The sequence below is a fragment of the Hordeum vulgare genome, chromosome 5H (assembly GCF_904849725.1).
Source record: "Hordeum vulgare subsp. vulgare chromosome 5H, MorexV3_pseudomolecules_assembly, whole genome shotgun sequence".
Taxonomy (NCBI): Eukaryota; Viridiplantae; Streptophyta; class Magnoliopsida; order Poales; family Poaceae; genus Hordeum; species Hordeum vulgare.
In genome coordinates, this window is record NC_058522.1 from 514,088,461 (window position 1) to 514,115,687 (window position 27,227).

Genomic DNA, 27,227 nt, shown 5'->3' on the forward strand with positions numbered 1-27,227 from the left:
ACAGGTGCTCAAGTGTCATAGCTGAATATGATGCTTGATTTACTGCACAGGTCACAGGTGCAATGATGTTCTACGTGAGAGGAAGGCTTATAGAGGCTGCGTTAATTAATTGCCCCAGTTCACAAATCTATTTAGCTTGCTGATTTGCTGCTCAATGATGTAGAAGAGCCGCATATTTACAGTAACCTCCGCTCTTCAAATTGGTATAGAGGCTGCGTTAATTAATTCGGATCTGAGGGAGTATTAGTTTGTGCATCAATACAAACTTGGGGCTGTTAGTTATCAACACTGGATGATATTAACCAAGGTGCTCATCAATACAAACTTTAACCAAATACAGCTTGTTACATCTGAAAACACAACATAGAACAGCCCAGGTCCAATATAACAATTGAACCATCATAAGTACAACACATATTAGCAAGAAGATACAAGACACAGTGCTTTCTCGCACAAAATAGAGGCCCCAGCTACATACACTCTGCATCAGTTGTAGCTCTGGCTCCAGAATGGGTTGCTGTTCTTCTTCTCGTCATAGAAAGGGTTGGTGAAATGCTCACTGTCAAGGCTCTCTTGGACTTTCTTCCCCTTGGCATCGTCTGAGAAGGCCCTGGGGTTGAAGTTGTCCTCGTCGAAAGCAGCCGCCCAGCCCTCGCCGGCTCCGGGGATGTCCTCCTCTCCCCTCTGCTTCTCCATCTCCTCGACGTGCCCCTTGAACTCCTTCTGCGCGGCGTCGATCACGCCGTCCCCGTTCTGGTCACACCATGCCCTGTAAAAACCAGTACCCTCGATAAGAATCGCGAAAAAATGTTCAATCTGAAAGGTTGTTTGGTTGTTGAGGAATGAGGAATGCTTGTTTGAGTGTTTTATGTACTTTGGAAAGAACGTCTTGAGATCAGACTTATCCAGTGGGAGCTTTGTTGAGATGGCCTCAATCTGCTGATCCCTGCAAAGCCAAGAACACCTGTTGTTAGCACTTCAAACAAGAGCTGCAATCACCTACAAAGAACATGAAAAGTTTTCGAGGTTTACGAGAAGTTCAGGTTCCGATTCGTTGATGATAGCTCGGCCTGAATCCTTGAGAGCTCCTTCTTTGTCTCCTCCACCAAAACCTTCAGTTCAGAAGTTCAGATCACAAACGGTCAATTCAATTTTGTACTGGCAATCACAAACGGACAGTGCTGCCGATTTGCTCAATGACAATGCTGTTCTCTGCATCTAGCTAGACTTTAATTCAGAGTAGACAACGATTTACAGTACCTTGTCATTCGCCAAATCGGAAGCAGAGACATCGCCGGCGGCGGCAGTGGCATGAAGCTTCTTCTTGGCCCTCTTGGCATCCGGGGCAGGGCTCGCCTCGAGCCGGCACTCACTGTATGAAGATCGCGGCGGGGCGGAGTCGCCGCCGGCAGGGGCATCCTCATTGCCACCGGCGCCTGACTTCTTCCACTTCTTAAGCCCATTGAACCCCCAAGAACTCTTCTTCCTGCCTTTCTCATCGGCGGATTCCTCCACCGCTGCTGCAGGCTCTTTGTTCTCGCCGCCGCCACTGCCGTGGAACATGGCCGTCAGGTGCCTCCTCTTCCCCTTGTCGGCTTTCCCGGCGGGCGTCACCTCAGACGGCGAGATCTCGGCCATGAGGACCGACGAGTGGTTGTTCTGGTCCACCCGGGCCAGCGGCGGCCGCGGCGGAACGTCCTGCTCCTTCTTGCCCCGGCTCTTCCATGGCGAGATGAAGGCCTTGTGCTTGGGCTTGTCGCCGGCGGAGGGAGGCGGCGGTGGGTCCTGGAGGTCGATCTCCGACCACTCTTCCGCGGACGACCTGGTCGCCGGCACGGCGCCGGCGTCGTCCGCGTCCGGGCAGTCGATGACGACCCCGAGCTCGGCGAGGCGCTGCACGAGGGGCCTCTTGGCGGCGTTGTACTCGGCCGGCGAGACGCACTTGGCGCGGAGCAGCTCCTGCGCTCCCAAGAACGAACGGACCAAAGATTAGTACAAACCCCAGCCAAGAATCGCGGAGCGGAGGAAGGGAAAGATGGAGCAGAGCTGGTGGGCACCTGGAGGAAGAGGAGCTTGTCGCGGAGGATGGGCGGGTGGTCGGCGGGGCCCTGCGGCGGCGCGGAGAGGGCGGCGAGGACGGAGGCGCGGAAGGCGTGGACGTCGGCGGCGGGGACGATGCCCTCGCGGTGGAGCGCGGAGAGGTGGAGGATGCGGTGGAAGGAGTCCTGCTGCCACTTGAGCGCGTCGGCGTGGCGGCGCGCGGCGGCCTGGTCGGCGGTGAGGCGCTTGCCGGGGCGGCTGAAGATGGACTTGCAGACGGACGCGATGGTCTCCTGCAGGCCCGAGTAGTAGGTCGGCGTGTACGTGTACCCCATCGCCGCGGTGCAGTGGAGAGCGAGCCTGCTTTCTTGCTTGCTGCGCCGGCGGGCTGTTGGCGTCGGAAGCGTGGGCAGGGGAGGGAGAGATCGAGGGTGAAGAGGGAGGTGGAGGGTGTGGCGAGAATTAGGAGGGAGGGAGGGGGAACGGGGGATTTTGTTTTGGGCGTTGGCCGCATCCCCAACGGTTGGGGCGGACGGAGGAACTAGCCGTTGAGCGGGATCGGCTGAATCTGGCTGCAAGCGGTGGTGCCCACAGACAGCAAGAAAAATACTTTGCCCACAGACAGCAAGAAAAATACTTTGAGGGCTCTTTTGATACAAAGGAATTTCATTGGATTTTTGAAGGATTTAGTTCCTTAGTATTTTTTCTTACGATGGTCGTTTGATTCGTAGGATTGAAATCCTTTGAATTTTTTTCATAGAATTCATTTGTACTACATTTTGAAGGAAAATTTTCAACCACTCAAACCTCTTTGTAGAATTCCTTTGTTTTTCCTGTGCTATCAAACACACTTCCAAATCCTGCAGTGTAGAAAATGACATGCCACTCTATTCCTATGTTTTTCCTATTCCTGCATTTTGAGAATCCTACGAATCAAAGAGGCCCTCTGAAATCTCCATTGACAGTAATGTCATATGCTTGTGAAGTTTCTGACGTTTAAGACATTTGTTAAGGGCATGTGTTAACAACACCAGACATAACATGTGGTATTGACGAAATTGAACTGCACATTTCACACTTCCACATAATGAATATCACATTGTGAATAACTGAAATAAACAAGGCGTATATGCTCACTATAACAACCAAATATAGCTAGTGAAAACTGGACAATGTTGAATGCAACCAACCTAACAACTAGATATAGAAAAACAAGGCATATGCGTGAAAATCAGACAAATGCTCATACAACAAAATACACAGAAACAATGCATATGCTCACTATAAACAATAAAATATAGCCATTCGTGTAATTGAATTAGTCAATTCCTACTTAAACACCAAATAGCCCTATTGAACTATACATTTTTGCATAACTAACATAACTAAACACCGCATGGCTATCACATGGCAAAAGCTACTACAACAATGGGTACGAGAGTGCTAGCTAGAAAAAATACCATTTGCTTACCTGATGTTGCCTCACTTGTCATGGATGGGATCCGACAATTCCACTTGCAATTTGTGGTGCCTAGGGTGCGCTCCCTAGAGTCGCGCATGGGTTGTTTCCCCTTGGAGCAACCATAGTGGATGTCCTTCTGTTAGTCAATGAGATTTGACTTTGCAGCTAAGGATCCCAAGCCAGCTCCGTGGGACATTTCCTTCAGAAATGACAAAAGGGGCTCGATGGTGTACAAGGATCGCAAATCCTTGACCGCGGGGCGGAGGAGATCAACGGTGGAGCCTTTGAAGAGATCGACGACGGTTGAACCAGAGGCATTGCTGGTGGACCACTTAACCTGTGAGATGGCCCAAGTTAAGACATCGATGTTGATGGGCTTGATGTCGTACACGGATCTCCAGAGATTCAGGATTACATGAGGCCGTAGACTTGAGGCCTTCGCCCTGGCAATGTAGTCTACGTCCTCATCGACTTCCGTGGCGAGGTGTTCCTTCGGGATCAACGGGTTAGCACAAACGACGCCCACCTCGCCATCGTCTAGCGGAGAGGTCATGCTAGACCTGTTTTTTCTTGTACGCTCCTCAGGCTCGCCGTGATATGTGGTCGGTCTTAGGCTGCAACTCTATGGAGTATAGGATGGGGATATGAGGGAAAGGGACACTGCATGGCTCATCTAAAAACTCAAGGCGGTGAGGGAGTATGTGGATCGGTGGGTAACCTGGACTTGTTTAGCTAGGAGGTACGAGCATACCGACTGAGGTTGGTGGTGGAGGGTGGCGATGGGGGAAAGCTAGGGTTCGAGTGAGGGAGAAGGGGGACGATGGGTCCGTGTGTGTGGACTGTGGAGGGGGGGTGTGGTGTTTGCGGATATGCCGCGACTATTGGAAATTTTAGTATTGGCGGATGGATATGGTGGTGGATGAGGGATGACAATGGTTCAAGTGCATTGACAACTGAAATTTTACTCTAAGGTCAGTGGTGGACGAGGGAGGGCGGCAGTTGAGAATACCGCTGCCACACTTAAATTTTGGTAAAATAATTGAAGCGGGACAGGAGCAACCAATATCGCACACGATCCAAACACAATAAAGTCTTACGCTGTAAAAGCCGCGAAACCATGAATTTTTGCATAGCGCAAGGCGGGTAGCTTTTTCTTAGATTCCTCAATGCTAGTTCATGGCACACGGTTCATCCTCATTTTCAGACACAGATGTGAAATTCATCCTAATTTTCCAAATGCCCACAAACATATGACACAAACATTTGGCTAATTTCCACTACAAAATGCCTTATTTTGCAGTGGATTTGTTGACATTTGTTCATACACTCACTAATTTACAAACAATTTGCTAATTTACATGTAGATGAACTGCAGAAAATATTCAGTACTCCATGGATGCATCCAAACACCGTGCTGCCAGTGTCGTCTTGACCTTCCTCGACTCAGAAGGAGTTTTCACGGAGCTCGTCAAGTCGATGATCTCCATTGGTTCCACGACGGCGACCAGCGGGGCTACCTCGGCGGGAGTGACCGCGGGGCCTCTTGCTAGGTCTGCCACTGTCGATGAATCTACCTTTGTCGCGTCGGCATTCCCCAGGACAACTACCATCATCGACGAAGCTGGCATGCAGTCCACGTAGGCCATCGGGACACAGACGGGTGCCGCTTTCGCAAGGGCTATGTCCTTGGTTGCCGAGACAAACATTATTGCGGCAGCTACCGCCATAGCTACAAGGCGTGCACCGGCCTGCAACACGATCGATATGCATGCGTCAACCCACTCCGCCGCCTTCTGGTCCTGCTACTGACTCTTTTTACCCGATGCATTGTCATCTGAGTTCTTCCTCAACCACTTCCTATTTGCACTATCCCGCCATTTTCGCCATTGCAGGTCCCTAGACGGGTTGCGGATGGCATCCAGAGATGCGACATATTGTTCCACACCGACACTTAGATGGCGATCATCCTCATCACATAGGAACGCAACAATGGCATCTGCATCCGACACTAAAACTCGGGGTCCTCATTGTCATCGTCAGCCTCGGTAGATGGCGGTTGACCATTGACCGACATGGAGGGTAGCACGTTAGAATCCTCTATCATGTCGTCGTCCGCCACGACAGCTGGTGGTTCATTATTACACAAGCCCCCCACGTTCCCTCACGGAAACACAAGCCTTGGTGTCATGCTCCAGTTTGTGAGAGGCATGTGGCAAAGCTTATCTTGGACAAGTCGTTACTTTGACCACGACATCTTGGTCACATGTCGGGAAATCATGCAGATTTTCATGAACTTCGGAGCATTTTTGATTTTTTTGAATTTTAAAACCTAGATTCAAAATGTTGTGTTCATACCGTTACACAAGATGTTGGTAACTCATTGAAATTTATTGCACGTGTCATCGAGATCCGAACTTTCTTGTAGATAAGGTTCCTATGAAAAAGAGGAAAGAGAAGGGACCATATCCCAACATATAACGTGCAACACTGATTGCAGGCGCTCCAACGAAACTTTATATCTTCGATTTTGTCTATATATATGATTTTTCCATCAGTTTACGATGCCGGTCATGCATTGTCATGGTAGGGATCTTTTTTTCTTACAACTAAAACAATATCCATTACCGTTGTACTCCAAAACAGTTTTACAATTCAATATAAAAAGTAAAGTGAATACACACGGTTCTATATGGGAACCGTTTGCGATGAAAATTCACGGATCTATTTCTGGCTTACGAAGGAAGCTTCGTCGTCTTCCACTAGCTCAGGTTCCATTCACCCTCGATCTCCATTCCCAAACCCTTTTTGCAAAGAATGACTCAGTGGGAACGCTTCGTATGGGTGTGTATGACCACCCCCTCGGCCCAGAGTGCTGGCGCCTCTGCCAAGAATGCGATCGCCTCGGCCGAGAGCGCATCCGCATCCACCGGGAGGGCCTCTGCGGTGGCCGAAAGGGCGTCTGCAACCGCGAAGATGGCAACTGCAACTGCTGCACGGTTGCAAACGCCAAGAGCGATCGAGCAGCGTACCGTGTTCATGGTCAACATCAATTTCCATCCGTGAAGTTACGAGGTTTTGAATCTGGGTACAGTGGGAGGAAGTTTCTACGATGTGCAAAGAAGGTTAGCCTAACTCTCGTTGTTAGAAATCATTTGTTATATTAGGTGTGATTCACACACTTCCCGTGTGCTTTTTGATTCTGGATGTGATTAAGACACTGTCACAGTTTTACAGTTGTGCGTGCCATTTTAATTGATATCGATAGTAATATGTTATAAAATTTGTTTGGATCACATAGTAGGAAGCTCACGACATGACTATAAAACATAGCATTTAGGGACTCAGTGCAAAAACCATTTTTCACAATCTGTTTTAACCTAAAGGCATATTGACAGCAAGAAAATTATATGCTACACGACTTGTCATGGCATGAAAATTTACAGCATGGTATTATACATGATGCACTTCATTTCATTCAACATGAGCAAGGTCTAATTATTCTCAGAAACATGGCTAGCATCAACACAACATGGTAATCTCAAATAAACAGATTCTCAGACTTAGTGAAAATAATAGGGTGCAAGAGCAACAGTTTTTAACAGATTAATATGTTAGACAACAGAATGTACATACGTGTCACTATTAATTTGATCTCATTCAAACACTGCCGATGTGCATCCTCTACTACAAAGATTGTTGCATTTATATTTAGCTTCCTAGTAAAATTGGCAATTTTTTATTACACATGACAGAAATAGAAGATGGATGAGAACCAGAGCATCCTACTACAAGGATTCTTCGAACAGAACCATGGCATAGATGATGAAGACCCATGTGAAGCATGCAAGTACAAGCATGGCCAGGCATTTCTTGTTGGTGAATACTATGAGAAGTGTAGTTCCACTTGTCGCAAGTTACATAAATATTGCATTGACAGAATGTCAGAAGGAGAAGATACTAACATTTTGCAAGTGCACTACGACAGTAGGAATTTCAATCACCGTGGTTGTACCATCAATGTGGAATTTGAGGAATTTCATCTCTTCTTCAACTTCGATGAGCTTGTTGTCACTCTTGTCAAATGCTTGATGTTGTAAGTACTTCACAAACTCTCATCAACTTCTTCATACAAGGATGTAAATGAAAAAAAGACTAACTGTATTGTATTCCTCTCAAGGGATTGACGGCGCAGAGAGCAGGAAGGGTGCATGCGTATTTCATAGATCCTGATTTAGCAAATGGCATTGTGTTAAGTCATAATGACACACACATGGCTTCCATTGATCATGTCACCAAGATCTTGTTTGCTTGCAAATATGAGAATTCTTCATGTGGACATATCATGAATGGTAAGTTTAATAAACAACCACACATATATTGATTGTTTTTCAGTTTTTGACAAAGTTCGTAAGTTCAATGTTTTTTAAACTGTAGCTAGCACTCGATCTTGGTGGTCATTGTACCAAATGCAACATAGTTTACTACCTGGATTCTCTGAGATAGTCAAATAAGCCTTAGGATCTGATTCATCTTCAAGATTTCATCAATAGGTACTGAATTCTTTAATTATAATATATTGTGTTCATATCTAGTTGAAGAATTAAGTATGTGAAATTTTGTCTTCATTTAGAGTGTATTGTCAAGGTGCATAACTATAAAAGGGTGTCGGTTCACCTGCCAACTACCTGTGTAGCACATGATCGTTTCTCTGGTAAGACAACGAAATCCGTTATTTTCAGAAAATGCTAGCCAGATGTTCAAGTTTCTAAGTAAATCTCTTTCTATTTCTCTATAAAGAAAAAGAAACAACTTACACAGGTGTGGGTGTTCCTAATAAGGAAAATACATGACTAATATTGTACACAAAATTTCAGTGTCCTCAACAGCAATAAGGGGCCAACCTATGTGGATACTACGATTTGCACACAAATGATAAACCTATGCTGACATGTTCTATGTGGTGTTGATGCTGACAACATTGAACCAGTAAGTTTGTTTATTAATTACTATTTTCTACGCCATACGTATGTGACATTCTGATCTAAAAATCCTACAACATATGTTTGGACCGATGACCTCTGAACCGCTCATCGCAGATGAATTGTTGTCTGTTATAAAATTTATCACACCTTCTTTATGAAACACTGTATCAAGCCCAGTCCAGCTTGTGAAGATTTCAGGATTTATATCTCCCAAGAATAAGTATGCAGTGTTATGAGCTAAACATGTACACATGGATGCATTGTTTCTATGTGATCATGTCTTCGTATTTCATACAATATGATTATGTACTGCGTATGTCCATATGTCTGTGAAATTTATCTATCATTTATTCAATTGCATATTGTCGCGAATTATGATGAATGTTATTCCCGTGGACATTGTTTATTCAATTGCATATTGTGGTGAATTATGATGAATGTACTTCATGTGGACACTATTTGTTTGATTTTATATTGTGGCGAATTTGCTCTTCATGGGGTGATTCAAATGCGATATTTTACCGTAACCTGGCCACTTCAGCGCATATGGTTCAAGCAACCAAGCGTGTGTTATCCAGAATGGAAAGCACACGCAACTCATAGCGCAATTGCCTGTGATCTATAGGAAAATCACACGAGATATAAATTGAAATGTTTGTGATACATAAGAAATCGTAGACGATTTGCAACACTTGTACGTGTGCGTAGGAGCTCCTCACTCGTTTGCGATAGCACCTTATCTCACACGTGAGCCAAAAGGAAACCGTGCCTGATGCAAAGACGATCCCACGCGTAATTTTTTCCAGAAACGTGTGCGATGATATCATGCAAGGGAGAGGGTTGCCAGGGAAATCTCGTGTGCGATGATGAAGATATCACACACGTTTTCTACCATGGCCCGTGTGGATTAGGGAATGTTTCACAAACGATAAAAGGTCAAGCACCGTTTGTTTTCCATGACCAATTAGATGTGTTTGACTCATGATAGACGTGTGTGATTGATCCCAAATCCCACACGTACGCGCAGAATATAATGTGTGCGACATGTTCCTGCACTGCATACTATTATATTTGGTAGATCGTCTGCATTCATCGTTCACCATCGCCGACGATTTTTCCATGTCATGTGAGATGGACCCCCTCCCCGATCGCCCACACATGCAAGACGATGATTTAAACATTCCTCGCGGAAAGGGATTAAAAACCGTTTATATAGCACGCCACTCCACCAGTGCTTGCTCTTGTGCTTCAAAATATAGTCTCCTCAATACTCAATCACTTCCTCACATAATTTGGCTTGGTAGAAGAGGATGATTGGGGTGGAAAGCAACTTGGGGAGGCTAGAAATCAAGAATCATATGTAGGAATGGAATATCTTGATCTCGACACATGAGTAGGTGGTTCTCTCTTAGAAAATGGATGGTGGGACTATTGGTTCGTTACAAGTGCTCTCTCTACGAAAGAGAGGGTGGTGGAGGGGTATATATAGCCTTCTCCAAAAGTCTAACCGTTACAATCTTTTTGCCCAACTCGGTGACACCAAAGTTAAAACTCGGTGCTATCAACAGTGCAAAATGTCCTAACTTTTGGCTTTTCGATAAGACTGAATCAAACATCTCAGTGTGACCGATTCGGCTTAACCTAGGCAGATCTGATACTTCGGAGGTCCGAAAATGAAATCTCAAAAATTCTGAAACTCAAAATCTCGACCATAGAAACTTGGCCATTGCTTTTCAATTTCACCGAATGTTGCCTCGGGTCTACCGAGATACTAGGGTTTGCCATAGGCTCTGTCTGGGGCTAACTCGATGAGACCGAAGTGGAGAACTTGGTTCCACTGATTTGGGTAGTTTAGGGTTTTGGACAGAAACTTCTGTGAGAATTTGGTCGAGGCTTTTGGTAGCATATCTCTAAGCACTTGAGCAACCACATCATCATCAGTACCTCATCCCCTTTTAATAATATTGGCTTTCTTATGACTCAATTGTGATTACTCACATAAAAAATGTAGAGTCTTGGGGCTTTTGCCAATAGGTGTTCTTTGCATCTTAGGGGACCCTTCTCACAATATTTCCTAGCCAATCCAATCTTTGGACTTTTCATAAAATATACTAGATGAAATTGTTAGTCCGGGAGACAATGTATGTTATCGTTAATCATCAAAACCATCAAGGGAGCATTTGTGCTTTCACGGACGAGCGATGGGCGTCCTGTAGCGACTTTGAGGGAGATGATCACCGCGCGGAGCTCCTTTAGAAGGCGCATGGTCTCGGGGGTGGCTACCTCCATGGATCTCTGTCTTTTCTTCACGTCGCTCTGTGATGCACATTGTCGGCACCAATCTGGCGGTTGCACGATTGGCCACGGGATGGGTAATCACACTACCGTCTGGAATCACATATTTTACTGACCGGCATCGATAATCTCGGCCGGCAACACTACCAATAAAAACAGACATTACCCAATACTCAACTCAAAACGATTCGCGCCTCCTCTACAAGAAAAAAAGCCAAGGTTCTTCTGCCTCCGCCTCGTCTACGATGGTCCTAGGACTATGGAGGCGCGATGGACCCCGATCCTTGTGACGTGAGTGTGTCAGGGTTTTCTCAACGCAAACCGCTCGATCGCGTGCTCTCTCTCTCTGATCGCTCGAGGTAGGAGGTAGACGATGACAGCTGATTTTGCGTCGCGTAAGACTTGCGACTTTTCTCGTTTTTCCTCCTCTATTTATTCGGTTACAAAGGGAAAAGGTCGGCCGATAGATCCTACCTTCGTGCCACAACCCGGACTGCTCGTGCCATCCCACGAGCTCGCGTCGTGCAGAGCCTCCCAACGAAACGCATGTCCCTCGATGGACGTGGTCACATCATGCTACAGGCCCATGCAGCCTACATGCATGGCGCGCATAAGTTGCGGCCCAAACTAACCTAACAACTATCTAACTAACGTTTGTTTCCAACGACAAGATTAGCTAACAGATCACCCCCCTAATCTTGTCGCGTCCTGATTATTTTCTTCATGCCTATCTTCTCCCTCAGCTCCAGGAACCGGATCCTTCCAAGTGCCTTTGTGAGAACGTCGGCGAGTTGGTTGGAGGTGTTGATGTAGTCGATGTAGATGCGCTCCTCCTCGACGCACTCGCGGATGAAGTGATACCGCAAGTCGATGTGCTTGCTTCGATCGTGCAAGACGGGATTCCTTGACAGAGCGATGGCCTATTTGTTGTCGACCAGTAGCTTCGGCCGCTTGATCTTCACGTTGAACATCTCTCCAACCAGCCGAGCTAGCCATACGCCCTGGCATGCGGCAATAGTGGCGGCCATATACTCAGCCTCACAAGAGGAGATAGCCACCACACGTTGCTTCTGGGACTGCCAGCTGACAGGGCTGCCCCCAAGGAAGAAGAGCACGCCCGACGTGCTCCTCCTGTCGTCGATGTCGCCGGCGTGGTCCGAGTCACTGAACCCAGTGAGCTCCGGCTCGCCCTTCCCGCGGACGTAGGCGCAACCATAGTCCAGCGTGCCGGCGATGTATTTCAGCAACGGCTTCACCGCCGCGAAGTGATCAGAGGCCGGTGCTTCCATGAACCGGCTCAAGTAGCCGACGGCGAACGCGATGTTGGGCCTTGTATGAACAAGGTACCGCAAGCCTCCCATGATGCTTCGGTAAAGAGTGCTGTCCACTGGCTTGTCCTTGCTATCCCGGCTTAGTTTCAACCGAGCCTCCATCTCCACGCTGGTACACAGCATGCTCGAACGGGCAGTTCTCAAAACTGAGTGAGCGCAGGATCTCGTCAAGCTTTGCATTCCACACCCTTGGCGCTTGTTGAAGCCCATACAACGCCTTTCGGAGGCGGAGAACCTTCTCTTCTTTGCCGGGCATGGTGTACCCCGGCGGCTGGACGACGTAGACCTCCTCTTGTAGGTCACCGTTCAAAAACGCGGACTTGACGTCCATGTGATGAACGGGCCAGTCGTGGTGCGCGGCGAGAGCTATTAAGACGCGCACCAAGTCCATCCGAGCCACCGGCGCGAACACGTCCTCGAAGTCCACTCCCTGGACTTGGACATATCCCTTCGCCACCAGCCTCGCTTTGCGCTTCACCACCTCCCCATGGGCGTCCTTTTTGAGCTTTTACACCCACTTGAGGCCAATGGCGCGATGGCCAGGTGGGAGGGTGGTGAGCTCCCATGTGCCGTTGTCGACGATGCTTTGCATCTCCTCATCCATGGTGGTCCGCCATCCCTTTTCCTTCTCCACCTCGAGGAACGAGGCTGGTTCTTCTCTTGTGAGAAGGCAGAGAGGTATGTAGTCCGCCTCAATCTCGTTTGTGTTCTCCCAGAGGTTCTCAAGTGTCCGGTATCGCCTTGGAGCCTCCGCTCCAGCGTCCGGCTCGGATACTGCCGTTGGTGGGGACGCGAAGTCGATGCGGGTGCCGCCGAGATCGGCGTCACGGGCTCCTGTTGTTGGAATTATGCCCTAGAGGCAATAATAAATGTATAGTTATTATTATAATTCCTGTATCAAGATAATAGTTTATTATCCATGCTATAATTGTATTGAATGAAGACTCATTTACATGTGTGGATACATAGACAAAACACCGTCCCTAGCATGCCTCTAGTTGGCTAGCCAGTTGATCAATGATAGTCAGTGTCTTCTGATTATGAACAAGGTGTTGTTGCTTGATAACTGGATCACGTCATTGGGAGAATCACGTGATGGACTAGACCCAAACTAATAGACGTAGCATGTTGATCATGTCATTTTGTTGCTACTGTTTTCTGCGTGTCAAGTATTTATTCCTATGACCATGAGATCATATAACTCACTGACACCGGAGGAATGCTTTGTGTGTATCAAACGTCGCAACGTAACTGGGTGACTATAAAGATGCTCTACAGGTATCTCCGAAGGTGTTAGTTGAGTTAGTATGGATCAAGACTGGGATTTGTCACTCCGTGTGACGGAGAGGTATCTCGGGGCCCACTCGGTAATACAACATCACACACAAGCCTTGCAAGCAATGTAACTTAGTGTAAGTTGCGGGATCTTGTATTACGGAACGAGTAAAGAGACTTGCCGGTAAACGAGATTGAAATAGGTATACGGATACTGACGAACGAATCTCGGGCAAGTAACATACCGAAGAACAAAGGGAATGACATACGGGATTATACGAATCCTTGGCACTGAGGTTCAAACGATAAGATCTTCGTAGAATATGTAGGATCCAATATGGGCATCCAGGTCCCGCTGTTGGATATTGACCGAGGAGTCTCTCGGGTCATGTCTACATAGTTCTCGAACCCGCAGGGTCTGCACACTTAAGGTTCGACGTTGTTTTATGCGTATTTGAGTTATATGGTTGGTTACCGAATGTTGTTCGGAGTCCCGGATGAGATCACGGACGTCACGAGGGTTTCTGGAATGGTCCGGAAACGAAGATTGATATATAGGATGACCTCATTTGATTACCGGAAGATTTTCGGAGTTACCGGAAATGTACCGGGAATGACGAATGGGTTCCGGAAGTTCACCGGAGGGGGGCAACCCACTCCGGGGAAGCCCATAGGCATTTGGGGGGGGTCACACCAGCCCTTAGTGGGCTGGTGGGACAGCCCACCAATCCCCTATGCGCCAAGAGAGAAAAATCAAAGGAAAGAAAAAAAAGAGAGGAAGAAGTGGGAAGGGGGAAGGACTCCCTCCCACCAAACCAAGTAGGACTCGGTTTGGGGGGGGGGGGGAGAGTCCTCCCCCTGGCTCGGGCGACCCCTTGGGGATCCCTTGGACCCCAAGGCAAGGTCCCCCTCCCTCCTCCTATATATATGGGGCTTTTAGGGCAGATTTGAGACGACTTTCTCACGGCTGCCCGACCACATACCTCCATAGTTTTTCCTCTAGATCGTGTTTCTGCGGAGCTCGGGCGGAGCCCTGCTGAGACAAGATCATCACCAACCTCCGGAGCGCCGTCACGCTGCCGGAGAACTCTTCTACCTCTCCGTCTCTCTTGCTGGATCAAGAAGGCTGAGATCATCGTCGAGCTGTACGTGTGCTAAACGCGGAGGTGCCGTCCGTTCGGTACTAGATCGTGGGACTGATCGCGGGATTGTTCGCGGGGCGGATCGAGGGACGTGAGGACGTTCCACTACATCAACCGCGTTCTCTAACGCTTCTGCTGTGCGATCTACAAGGGTACGTAGATCACTCATCCCCTCTCGTAGATGGACATCACCATGATAGGTCTTCGTGCGCGTAGGAAAATTTTTGTTTCCCATGCGACGTTCCCCAACAGTGGCATCATGAGCTAGGTTCATGCGTAGATGTCTTCTCGAGTAGAACACAAAAGGTTTTGTGGGCGGTGATGTGCGTTTTGCTGCCCTCCTTAGTCTTTTCTTGATTCCGCGGTATTGTTGGATTGAAGCGGCTTGGACCGACATTACTCGTACGCTTACGAGAGACTGGTTTCATCGTTGCGAGTAACCCCCTTTGCTCAAAGATGACTGGCAAGTGACGGTTTCTCCAACTTTAGTTGAATCGGATTTGACCGAGGAGGTCCTTGGATGAGGTTAAATAGCAACTCATATATCTCCGTTGTGGTGTTTGCGTAAGTAAGATTCGATCCTACTAGATACCCTTGGTCACCACGTAAAACATGCAACAACAAAATTAGAGGACGTCTAACTTGTTTTTGCAGGGTATGATTGTGATGTGATATGGCCAACGATGTGATGTGATATATTGGATGTATGAGATGATCATGTTGTAATAGAAATATCGACTTGCACGTCGATGGTACGGCAACCGGCAGGAGCTATAGGGTTGTCTTTATACTAACATATGTGCTTGCAGATGCGTTTACTATTTTGCTAGGATGTAGCTTTAGTAGTAATAGCATAAGTAGCACGACAACCCCGATGGCAACACGTTGATGGATGATCATGGTGTGGCGCCGGTGACAAGAAGATCGTGCCGGTGCTTTGGCGATGGAGATCAAGAAGCACGAGATGATGGCCATATCATGTCACTTATGAATTGCATGTGATGTTAATCCTTTTATGCACCTTATTTTGCTTAGAACGACGGTAGCATTATGAGGTGATCTCTCACTAAAATTTCAAGACGAAATTGTGTTCTCCCCGACTGTGCACCGTTGCTACAGTTCGTCGTTTCGAGACACCACGTGATGATCGGGTGTGATAGACTCAACGTTCACATACAACGGGTGCAAAACAGTTGCGCACGCGGAACACTCGGGTTAAGCTTGACAAGCCTACCATGTGCAGACATGGCCTCGGAACACATGATACCGAAAGGTCGATCATGAATCATATAGTTGATATGATTAGCATAGGGATGCTTACCACTGAAACTACTCTCGACTCACGTGATGATCGGACTTGGGATAGTGTAAGTGGATCATGAACCACTCAAATGACTAGAGAGATGTACTTTTTGAGTGGGAGTTTAGCATATAATTTGATTAAGTTGAACTCTAATTATCTTGAACATAGTCTAAGTCCACTTTGTATATATTTGTGTTGTAGATCATGGCTCACGCAAGTGTCATCCTGAATTTTAATACGTTCCTAGAGAAAGCTAAGTTGAAAGATGATGGAAGCAACTTTGTAGACTGGGCTCGTAATCTTAAGCTAATCTTACAAGCTGGAAAGAAGGATTATGTCCTTAATGCTGCGCTAGGAGATGAACCACCCGCTACGGCTGATCAGGATGTTAAGAACGCTTGGTTAGCACGTAAGGAGGACTACTCAATAGTTCAATGTGCAGTCTTGTATGGCTTGGAACCGGGACTTCAACGTCGCTTTGAGCGTCATGGAGCATTTGAGATGTTCCAGGAGTTGAAGTTTATCTTTCAGAAGAACGCCCGGATCGAGAGGTATGATACCTCCGATAAATTCTATGCTTGCAAGATGGAGGAAAACTCATCTGTCAGTGAACATGTGCTCAAAATGTCTGGGTACTCAAACCGTCTAGCTGAACTGGGGATTGAACTCCCGCAAGAAGCTATCACTGACAGAATCCTTCAATCACTGCCGCCAAGCTATAAAGGCTTTGTGTTGAACTACAACATGCAAGGGATGAACAAATCTCCCGGCGAGTTGTTTGCGATGCTGAAAGTCGCAGAGTCTGAACTCCGTAAAGAGCATCAAGTGTTGATGGTGAGCAAGACCACTAGTTTCAAGAGAAACGGCAAAGGCAAGAAGGGCAATTCGAAGAAGAGCGGCAAGCCTGTTGCCAATCCGCCGAAGAAACCCAAGGCTGGACCTAAGCCTGAAACAGAGTGCTTCTATTGCAAGGGTATGGGTCACTGGAAGCGCAATTGCCCCAAGTATCTGGCAGATAAGAAGGCGGGTAAAGAAAAATCAGGTATATTTGATATACATGTTATTGATGTGTACTTAACCGGCTCTCGTAGTAGTGCCTGGGTATTTGATACCGGTTCTGTTGCTCACATTTGCAACTCGAAGCAGGAACTGCGGAATAGACGAAGGCTGGCGAAAGACGAAGTGACGATGCGCGTAGGAAACGGTTCCAAGGTTGATGCAATCGCCGTCGGCACAATGTCACTTCAGCTACCATCGGGATTAGTGATGAACTTAAATCATTGTTATTTAGTGCCTGCGTTGAGCATGAACATTATATCTGGATCTTGTTTATTGCGAGACGGTTACTCTTTTAAGTCTGAGAATAATGGTTGTTCTATTTCTATGAGTAACATCTTTTATGGTCATGCACCGAATGTGAGAGGATTGTTCATATTGAATCTTGATAGCGATACGCATATACATAACATTGAGACCAAAAGAGTTAGAGTTAACAATGATAGCGCCATATTTTTATGGCACTGCCGTTTAGGTCATATTGGTGTAAAGCGCATGAAGAAACTCCATGCTGATGGACTTTTGGAGTCACTTGACTTTGATTCACTTGACACGTGCGAACCATGCCTCATGGGCAAGATGACTAAGACTCCGTTCTCCGGAACAATGGAGCGTGCAAGTGACTTGTTGGAAATCATACATACCGATGTGTGTGGCCCAATGAGCGTGGAGGCACGCGGCGGATATCGTTATTTCCTCACCTTCACTGACGATTTAAGTAGATATGGTTATGTCTACTTGATGAAGCACAAGTCTGAAACATTTGAAAAGTTCAAGCAATTTCAGAGTGAAGTGGAAAATCATCGTAACAAGAAGATCAAATTCCTACGGTCTGATCGTGGGGGTGAATATCTGAGTTTCGAGTTTGGTGCTCACTTAAGACAATGTGGAATTGTTTCACAGTTGACACCGCCTGGAACACCACAGCGTAATGGTGTGTCCGAACGTCGTAATCGTACTTTGTTAGAGATGGTGCGATCTATGATGTCTCTTACTGATTTGCCGTTATCGTTTTGGGGTTATGCATTAGAAACAGCTGCATTCACTTTAAATAGGGCACCATCAAAATCCGTTGAGACGACACCATACGAACTGTGGTATGGCAAGAGGCCAAAGTTGTCGTTTCTTAAAGTTTGGGGATGTGATGCTTATGTCAAAAAGCTTCAGCCTGAAAAGCTGGAACCCAAAGCGGAAAAGTGCGTCTTCATAGGTTACCCAAAAGAGACAGTTGGGTACACCTTCTATCTCAAATCCGAGGGCAAAGTGTTTGTTGCTAAGAACGGAACTTTTCTCGAGAAGGAGTTCCTCTCGAGAGAATTGAGTGGGAGGAAGATAGAACTTGACGAGGTTGTCGAACCTCTCATCCCTCTGCATGGTGGCGCAGGGCAAGGGGAAACCTCTGTCGTTGCAACGCCGGTTGAGGAGGAAGTTAATGATGATGATCATGAAACTCCAGTTCAAGTTTCTGTTGAACCACGCAGGTCGACGAGATCACGCGCTGCTCCAGAGTGGTACGGTAATCCCGTCTTATCAATCATGTTGTTAGACAACAATGAACCTGCAAATTATGAAGAAGCAATGGTGGGCCCAGATTCCAACAAATGGCTAGAAGCCATGAAATCCGAGATAGGATCCATGTATGAGAACAAAGTGTGGACTTTGGAGATACTGCCTGAGGGCCGCAAGGCTATTCAAATGGATCTTTAAGAAGAAGACGGACGCTAACGGTAATGTGACCGTTTATAAAGCTCGACTTGTGGCAAAGGGTTTTTCACAAGTTCCAGGAATTGACTACGATGAGACTTTCTCTCCCGTAGCGATGCTTAAGTCCGTCAGAATCATGTTAGCAATAGCTGCATTTTTCGATTATGAAATCTGGCAGATGGAAGTGAAAACGGCGTTCCTTAACGGTTTCCTTAAGGAAGAGTTGTATATGATGCAACCCGAAGGTTTTGTCGATCCTAAAAATGCTGACAAGGTGTGCAAGCTCCAGCGATCCATTTATGGACTGGTGCAAGCATCTCGGAGTTGGAACAAACGCTTTGATGAGGTGATCAAAGCATTTGGGTTTATACAAGTGGTTGGAGAATCTTGTATTTACAAGAAAGTGAGTGGGAGCTCTGTGGCGTTTCTAATATTATATGTGGATGACATATTACTGATTGGAAACAACGTAGAGCTTTTGGAGAGCATAAAAGGTTACTTGAATAAAAGTTTCTCTATGAAGGACCTAGGAGAAGCTGCTTACATTCTAGGCATTAAGATCTATAGGGATAGATCAAAACGCCTGATAGGACTTTCACAAAGCACATACCTTGATAAAGTTTTGAAGAGGTTCAAAATGGAACAGTCCAAGCAAGGGTTCTTGCCAGTGTTACAAGGTACGAGATTGAGTAAGACTCAGTGCCCAGCAACTGATGAAGATAGAGAGCATATGCGCTCCGTCCCCTATGCTTCAGCCATAGGTTCTATCATGTATGCGATGCTGTGCACTAGACCGGACGTTAGCTTGGCCATAAGTATGGCAGGCAGGTTCCAGAGTAATCCAGGAGTGGATCACTGGACGGCGGTCAAGAATATCCTGAAGTACCTGAAAAGGACTAAGGAGATGTTTCTCGTGTATGGAGGTGACGAAGAGCTCGCCGTAAAGGGTTACGTTGATGCAAGCTTTGACACAGATCCGGACGACTCTAAGTCGCAAACCGGATACGTATTTATTCTTAATGGGGGTGCAGTAAGCTGGTGCAGTTCCAAGCAAAGCGTCGTAGCAGATTCTACATGTGAAGCGGAGTACATGGCTGCCTCGGAGGCAGCTAAGGAGGGTGTCTGGATGAAGCAGTTCATGACGGATCTTGGAGTGGTGCCAAGTGCACTGGATCCAATAACCTTGTTCTGTGACAACACTGGTGCCATTGCCCTGGCAAAGGAACCAAGGTTTCACAAGAAGACCAGACACATCAAACGACGCTTCAACCTCATCCGCGACTACGTCGAGGAGGAGGACGTAAATATATGCAAGGTGCACACGGATCTGAATGTAGCAGACCCGCTGACTAAACCTCTTCCACGGCCAAAACATGATCGACACCAGAACTGTATGGGTGTTAGATTTATTACAATGTAATTCACATGGTGATGTGAGGGCTAGATTATTGACTCTAGTGCAAGTGGGAGACTGTTGGAATTATGCCCTAGAGGCAATAATAAATGTATAGTTATTATTATAATTCCTGTATCAAGATAATAGTTTATTATCCATGCTATAATTGTATTGAATGAAGACTCATTTACATGTGTGGATACATAGACAAAACACCGTCCCTAGCATGCCTCTAGTTGGCTAGCCAGTTGATCAATGATAGTCAGTGTCTTCTGATTATGAACAAGGTGTTGTTGCTTGATAACTGGATCACGTCATTGGGAGAATCACGTGATGGACTAGACCCAAACTAATAGATGTAGCATGTTGATCGTGTCATTTTGTTGCTACTGTTTTCTGCGTGTCAAGTATTTATTCCTATGACCATGAGATCATATAACTCACTGACACCGGAGGAATGCTTTGTGTGTATCAAACGTCGCAACGTAACTGGGTGACTATAAAGATGCTCTACAGGTATCTCCGAAGGTGTTAGTTGAGTTAGTATGGATCAAGACTGGGATTTGTCACTCCGTGTGACGGAGAGGTATCTCGGGGCCCACTCGGTAATACAACATCACACACAAGCCTTGCAAGCAATGTAACTTAGTGTAAGTTGCGGGATCTTGTATTACGGAACGAGTAAAGAGACTTGCCGGTAAACAAGATTGAAATAGGTATACGGATACTGACGATCGAATCTCGGGCAAGTAACATACCGAAGAACAAAGGGAATGACATACGGGATTATACGAATCCTTGGCACTGAGGTTCAAACGATAAGATCTTCGTAGAATATGTAGGATCCAATATGGGCATCCAGGTCCCGCTGTTGGATATTGACCGAGGAGTCTCTCGGGTCATGTCTACATAGTTCTCGAACCCGCAGGGTCTGCACACTTAAGGTTCGACGTTGTTTTATGCGTATTTGAGTTATATGGTTGGTTACCGAATGTTGTTCGGAGTCCCGGATGAGATCACGGACGTCACGAGGGTTTCCGGAATGGTCCGGAAACGAAGATTGATATATAGGATGACCTCATTTGATTACCGGAAGATTTTCGGAGTTACCGGGAATGTACCGGGAATGACGAATGGGTTCCGGAAGTTCACCGGAGGGGGGCAACCCACTCCGGGGAAGCCCATAGGCATTTGGGGGGGGGGTCACACCAGCCCTTAGTGGGCTGGTGGGACAGCCCACCAATCCCCTATGCGCCAAGAGAGAAAAATCAAAGGAAAAAAAAAAGAGGAAGAAGTGGGAAGGGGGAAGGACTCCCTCCCACCAAACCAAGTAGGACTCGGTTTGGGGGGGGGGGAGAGTCCTCCCCCCTGGCTCGGCCGACCCCTTGGGGATCCCTTGGACCCCAAGGCAAGGTCCCCCTCCCTCCTCCTATATATATGGGGCTTTTAGGGCAGATTTGAGACGACTTTCTCACGGCTGCCCGACCACATACCTCCATAGTTTTTCCTCTAGATCGTGTTTCTGCGGAGCTCGGGCGGAGCCCTGCTGAGACAAGATCATCACCAACCTCCGGAGCGCCGTCACGCTGCCGGAGAACTCTTCTACCTCTCCGTCTCTCTTGCTGGATCAAGAAGGCTGAGATCATCGTCGAGCTGTACGTGTGCTGAACGCGGAGGTGCCGTCCGTTCGGTACTAGATCGTGGGACTGATCGCGGGATTGTTCGCGGGGCGGATCGAGGGACGTGAGGACGTTCCACTACATCAACCGCGTTCTCTAACGCTTCTGCTGTGCGATCTACAAGGGTACGTAGATCACTCATCCCCTCTCGTAGATGGACATCACCATGATAGGTCTTCGTACGCGTAGGAAAATTTTTGTTTCCCATGCGACGTTCCCCAACACCTGTGGCATGGGAGTAGCGGGAGAGGCTCCTCCGGCGTCATGCGTGGCTTGTCCCGGAGTTGGTCCTCCAGCGTCGGGAGTGTGTGGCGTGGGGGCCGCCGAGGCCCTCTCTAATTTGCTGCCTTGGGCGTCACGACGCTCGCCCCGTAGGCCATGCTTGAGCTCGATCGTGAAGGTATCCAACCCTGGTGCCTGGTTTACTTCGCCTGCTCCAGTGCGCCAGTCCCAGGTGCCATCCTCGTCGAAGACCACGTCCCTAGAGACATGTAAGCAATCCGTTGTGGGATCCAGCACAAGGTATGCGGCCGTGCCACGCTCATACCCAAGGAACACCATGGGCTCGCTCCTGTCGTTGAGCTTCTTCAGATTTGGCTTGGTCACCTTGAAATGCACCAAGCATCCAAACGTGCGTAGGTGTTGAATGCTCGGACCTCGCCCGCACCACGCCTCATGCGGCGTCATCTTCTCAACGCTCTTCGTCGTGGATTTGTTCAGGAGATATGCAACTGATACATCTCCGTCGTATCTACTTTTCCAAACTCTTTTGCCCTTGTTTTGGACTCTAATTTGCATGATTTGAATGGAACTAACCCGGACTAACGCTGTTTTCAGCAGAATTGCCATGGTGTTGTTTTTGCGCAGAAATACAAGTTCTCGGAATGACCTGGAAATTTACGGGGATTTTTTATGTAATATATTAAAAATACTGGCGCAAGAATCAACCGGAGGGGTGGAGCTGTGAGCCCACAAGCCCACCGGGCGCGGGCCCCCCTGGCCGCGCCTGGCAGGCTTGTGGGGCCCACGTTGCTCCACCGCCTCCAATCTCAGCTCTGTTTAGTCCCTTTCGTCCGAAAAAAAATCAAGGAGAAGAGTTCATCGCATTTTACGATAAGGAGGCGCCGCCACCTCCTGTTCTTCCTGTGGAGGGCAGATCTGGAGTCCGTTCTGGGCTCCGGAGAGGGGAGATCGTCGCCATCGTCATCATCAACCTTTCTTCATCGCCAATTCCATGATGCTCTTCACCGTTCGTGAGTAATCTCATCGTAGGATTTCTGGACGGTGATGGGTTGGATGAGATCTATCATGTAATCGAGTTAGTTTTGATGGGGATTGATCCATAGTATCCACTATGTTGTGAGATTGATGTTGCTACTACTTTGCCATGCTTAATGCTTGTCACTAGGGCCTGAGTGCCATGATTTCAGATCTGAACCTATTATGTTGTCGCCAATATGTGTGTGTTCTTGATCCTATCTTGCGAGTTGTAGTCACCTACTATGTGATATGACCCGGCAACCCCGGAGTGACAATAGCCGGAACCACTCCCGGAGATGACCATAGTATGAGGAGTTCATGTATTCACCAAGTGTTAATGCGTTGGTCCGGTTCTTTATTAAAAGGAGAACCTTAATATCCCGTAGTTTCCATTAGGACCCCGCTGCCACGGGAGGGATGGACAATAGATGCCATGCAAGTTCTTTTCCCTAAGCACGTATGACTACATACGGAATACATGCCTACATTACATTGACGAAATGGAGCTAGTTACATATCTCTCCATGTTATAACTGTTGCATGATGAATAGCATCCGGCATAATCATCCATCACCGATCCAATGCCTACGAGTTTTTCCTGCTGGTCCTTGCTACTGTTACCCTGTTGCTACTGCTGTAACTTTGCTGCTACTGCTGTCACTTTGCTGCTACTGGTTACTGTTGCTACTGCTGCTATCATACTACCTTGCTACTTATACTTTGCTGCAAATACTAAATCTTTCAGGTGTGGTTGAATTGACAACTCAACTGCTAATACTTGAGAATATTCTTTGGCTTCCCCTTGTGTCGAATCAATAAATTTGGGTTGAATACTCTACCCTCGAAAACTATTGCGATCCCCTATACTTGTGGGTTATCAACAACCGTGGTGACAGCCTCGCCCCAGAACCGTCCCCGCATGCCCTTTGCCTTCAAGAGGCTGCGTGTCATGCCGACGATGGTCTGGTTCCACCGTTCTACGACCCCGTTCTGCTAGGGCGTATACGGCGCGGTGAGCCGGCGTCCCACACCTTTGTTAGCGAAGTACTCCCCGAGGCCGTGGGAGGTGAACTCGCCCCCCGATCCGTACTCAGCACCTTGAGCTTGTGCCCAGACTCGAGCTCTGCCCTTGCCTGGAAGTGCTTCAACGCCGCATGTGCCCCGTCCTTCATCGCGAGCAGCACCAGCCACATGTGTCTGCTGTGGTCATCGACCAGCACAAGGAAATAGCGTTTCCCTCCTGGCATGGGCGGACTGATTGGCCCGCACAGGTCGGTATGGACCAGCTCCAGGGGCGTTGAGGCTCGATTTAGAGCTTTGCTGGGGAAGGGCGTGCGTCGGTGCTTGCCGACGAGGCATGCCTCGCAGACTCGATCGGTCTCGTCGAGCAACGGTAGGCCGTGTACCATGCCTTCCCGAGCTAGTTGGCGTAGTGCCCGGAAGTTGACATGGCCGTAGCGTGTGTGCCATCGCCATGCGTCCTCGCCGCCGTGTATGGCGAGGCACACCGGCCGAGCCGGCGTCAGTTGCAGGATGTAGAGCCGCCCGGCGTTGCGCTCCACGCGGGCGAGGAGCCGCCCTCCCGGCTCACGTAGCTGGAGTACTGATGTCAACTGTTCTTCCCCTTGCAACGGCACCAGAAGAATGCTGCTAGCACTCTCCGGCAATCGAAACTAGAAGTATGTTGTTGACAACCCACCAGCGCGTGGGATCGTAGCAGTTTTCGAGGGTAGAGTATTCGACCCAAATTTGTTGATCACCAAAACAGGAGGTGAGAGAATACTCTCGAGTACTAGCAGTTGAATTTGTCAGATTCAACCACACCTGAAAGATTAGTATCTGCAAGCAAAGTAGTAACAACAAAGTAGCGAGTAATGGCAGTGGCAAGGAACAACAATAGTGACAGCAGTAGCAAGTAGCAACAGTAGCAAGCGACAGTAATAGCAACAGTAGCAGTAGAGCAAGACAAGTAACAGCAGCAGCAACAGTAGTAACAGCAGCAGAGCAAGACAAGTAACAGCAGCAGAGCAAGACAAGTAACAGCAGCAGTAGGACAAACTCTTAGGCAATGGGTCGGTGATTTGTTTGGATGATATTCATCATGCAACAGTTATAACACGGAGAGATATGTGGCTAGCTCTCGTTCGTCAATGTGATGTAGGCATGCATTCCGTGTGTCGTCATACGTGCTTAGGGAAAAGAACTTGCATGACATCTATTGTCCATCCCTCCTGTGGCAGCGGGGTTCAAAAGGAAACTACGGGATATTAAGGTTCTCCTTTTAATAAAGAACCAGACCAACGCATTAGCACTTGGTGGACACATGAACTCCTCAAACTATGGTCATCACCGGGAGTGGTTCCGGTTATTGTCACTCCGGGGTTGCCGGATCATAACACATAGTAGGTAACTACAACATACAAGATCGGATCTAAAACACACATATATTGGTGACAACATAATAATTTCAGATCTGAAATCATGGCACTCGGGCCCTAGTGACAAGCATGAAGCATGGCAAAGTAGTAGCAACATCAATCTCAGAACATAGTGGATACTAGGGATCAATCCCCATCAAAACTAACTCGATTACATGATAGATCTCATCCTACTCATCACCGCCCAGCGAGCCTACGAATAGATTACTCACGAATGATGAAGAGCTTCATGGAATTGGAGAGGTAAGAAGGTTGATGATGACGATGGCGACGATTTCCCCTCTCCGGAGCCCAAGACGGACTCCAGATCTGCCCTCCAGATGAAGAACAGGTGGTGGCGGCGGCACCGTATCGCAAACACGATGAAAACTTCTCTTTTTATTTTTTCTGGGACGAAAGTGAACTTATATACCTGAGGTTGGGGGTGGCAGAGCCGTGTGGGCCCCACAAGCCTGCCCACCACCACCAGGGGGTGGTGGCGGAGCCAGGGCTTATGGCCCACTGGCCCACCCCCTTAGGTGGAACTTGGCGGAGATATTTTTCATATTTTCCAAAACTGCTCCCCGTAGATTTTCAGGACGTTTGGAGAACTTTGATTTCTGCACAAAAATAACACCAAGGCAATTCTGCTGAAAAAAAACGTCAGTCCAGGTTAGTTCCATTCAAATCATGCAAATTAGAGTCCAAAACAAGGGCAAAAGAGTTTGGAAAAGTAGATACGATGGAGTCGTATCTACTCCCCAAGCTTAAAACCTTGCTTGTCCTCAAGCAACTCAGTTGACAAACTGAGAGAGAAAGAAAAACTTTGACAAACTCTATTTGATCTTGTTGTTGCAACTATGTCTAACTCATAACCAGAATTTCAGCAAGATCACAAGTTAACCACATAAGCAAATGACACAAAGGTCTCACGGTAAGCTAATATCAATGGCATAATCAGCTAACGAGCAAATAATAATGAGTTTCAAATACCAACACTTCAATCAAAACAAGCATGAAGCAATATGAATAGGTGGTATCTCGCTAGCTCTTTTTGAGACCGCAAAACATAAATGCAGAGCACTTTCAAAGATCAAGGGCTGACTAAACATTGTAATTCATAGCAACGAAGATCCAGTCATAGTCATACTCAATATCAATCAAAAGCAAAGCATAAAAATGACAGAGGTGCTCTATAATTGGTGCTTATATAAGAGAAGAGGATGACTCAACAGGAAAATAAATAGACACACTCTTCGCAGAGGGAAGCATTGATTTGCAGAGGTGCTAGAGCTCAAGCTTTGAAAACAGAGATAATAATTTTGGGTGGCATGCTTTTATTGTCAACGCAATGACCAAGAGTTCTCAATATCTTCCATGCTACTCATGCTATAGGCGGTTCCCAAATAGAAAAGTAAAGTTTTAACTCCCCCACCACCAATCACTCACACTCCACGGCTAGCCGAATCCTCGGGTACCGTCCATACTAACATCAATCTGAGGGGAGTCTTGTTTTACAGTTATGTTTTCGATTTAAGCGTGGAACCGGGCATTCCAATTACCGGCCCCTTTCTCGTGAATGACAGTGAATAAACACATGTCGAGGATAACACTCCTAGCATGGAAGATACCAATAGCCCCCTGTCACCACATGAGCGGTTCGGGCATGCAAAACAGATCATTTCTTGAAGGTTTAGAGAATGGCACATGCAAATTTACTTGGAACGGCAGGTAGATACCGCAAATAGGTAGGTATGGTGGACTCTCATGGAAAACGTTTGGGTTTATGGAAGTGGATGCACAAGCAGTATTCCGCTTAGTACAAGTGAAGGCTAGCAAAAGACTGGGAAGCGACCAACTAGAGAGCGACAACAGTCATCAAGAT

The 27,227-nt window shown here is 47.4% G+C and overlaps 1 protein-coding gene across 1 annotated transcript; it reads right to left on the reverse strand.

Moving 5' to 3' along the window:
* Positions 1 to 275: 275 nt before the first annotated feature.
* LOC123451944 lies at positions 276 to 2,504 on the reverse strand. The gene is made up of 5 exons (XM_045128513.1): positions 2,058 to 2,504; positions 1,261 to 1,959; positions 1,033 to 1,112; positions 875 to 946; positions 276 to 769 (listed from the first exon to the last, which is right to left on the reverse strand). The coding sequence occupies exons 1-5, from the start codon at positions 2,373 to 2,375 to the stop codon at positions 487 to 489; spliced, it is 1,452 nt and encodes a 483-aa protein (XP_044984448.1). The 5' UTR covers positions 2,376 to 2,504; the 3' UTR covers positions 276 to 486.
* Between the last annotated feature and the right edge of the window lie 24,723 nt (positions 2,505 to 27,227).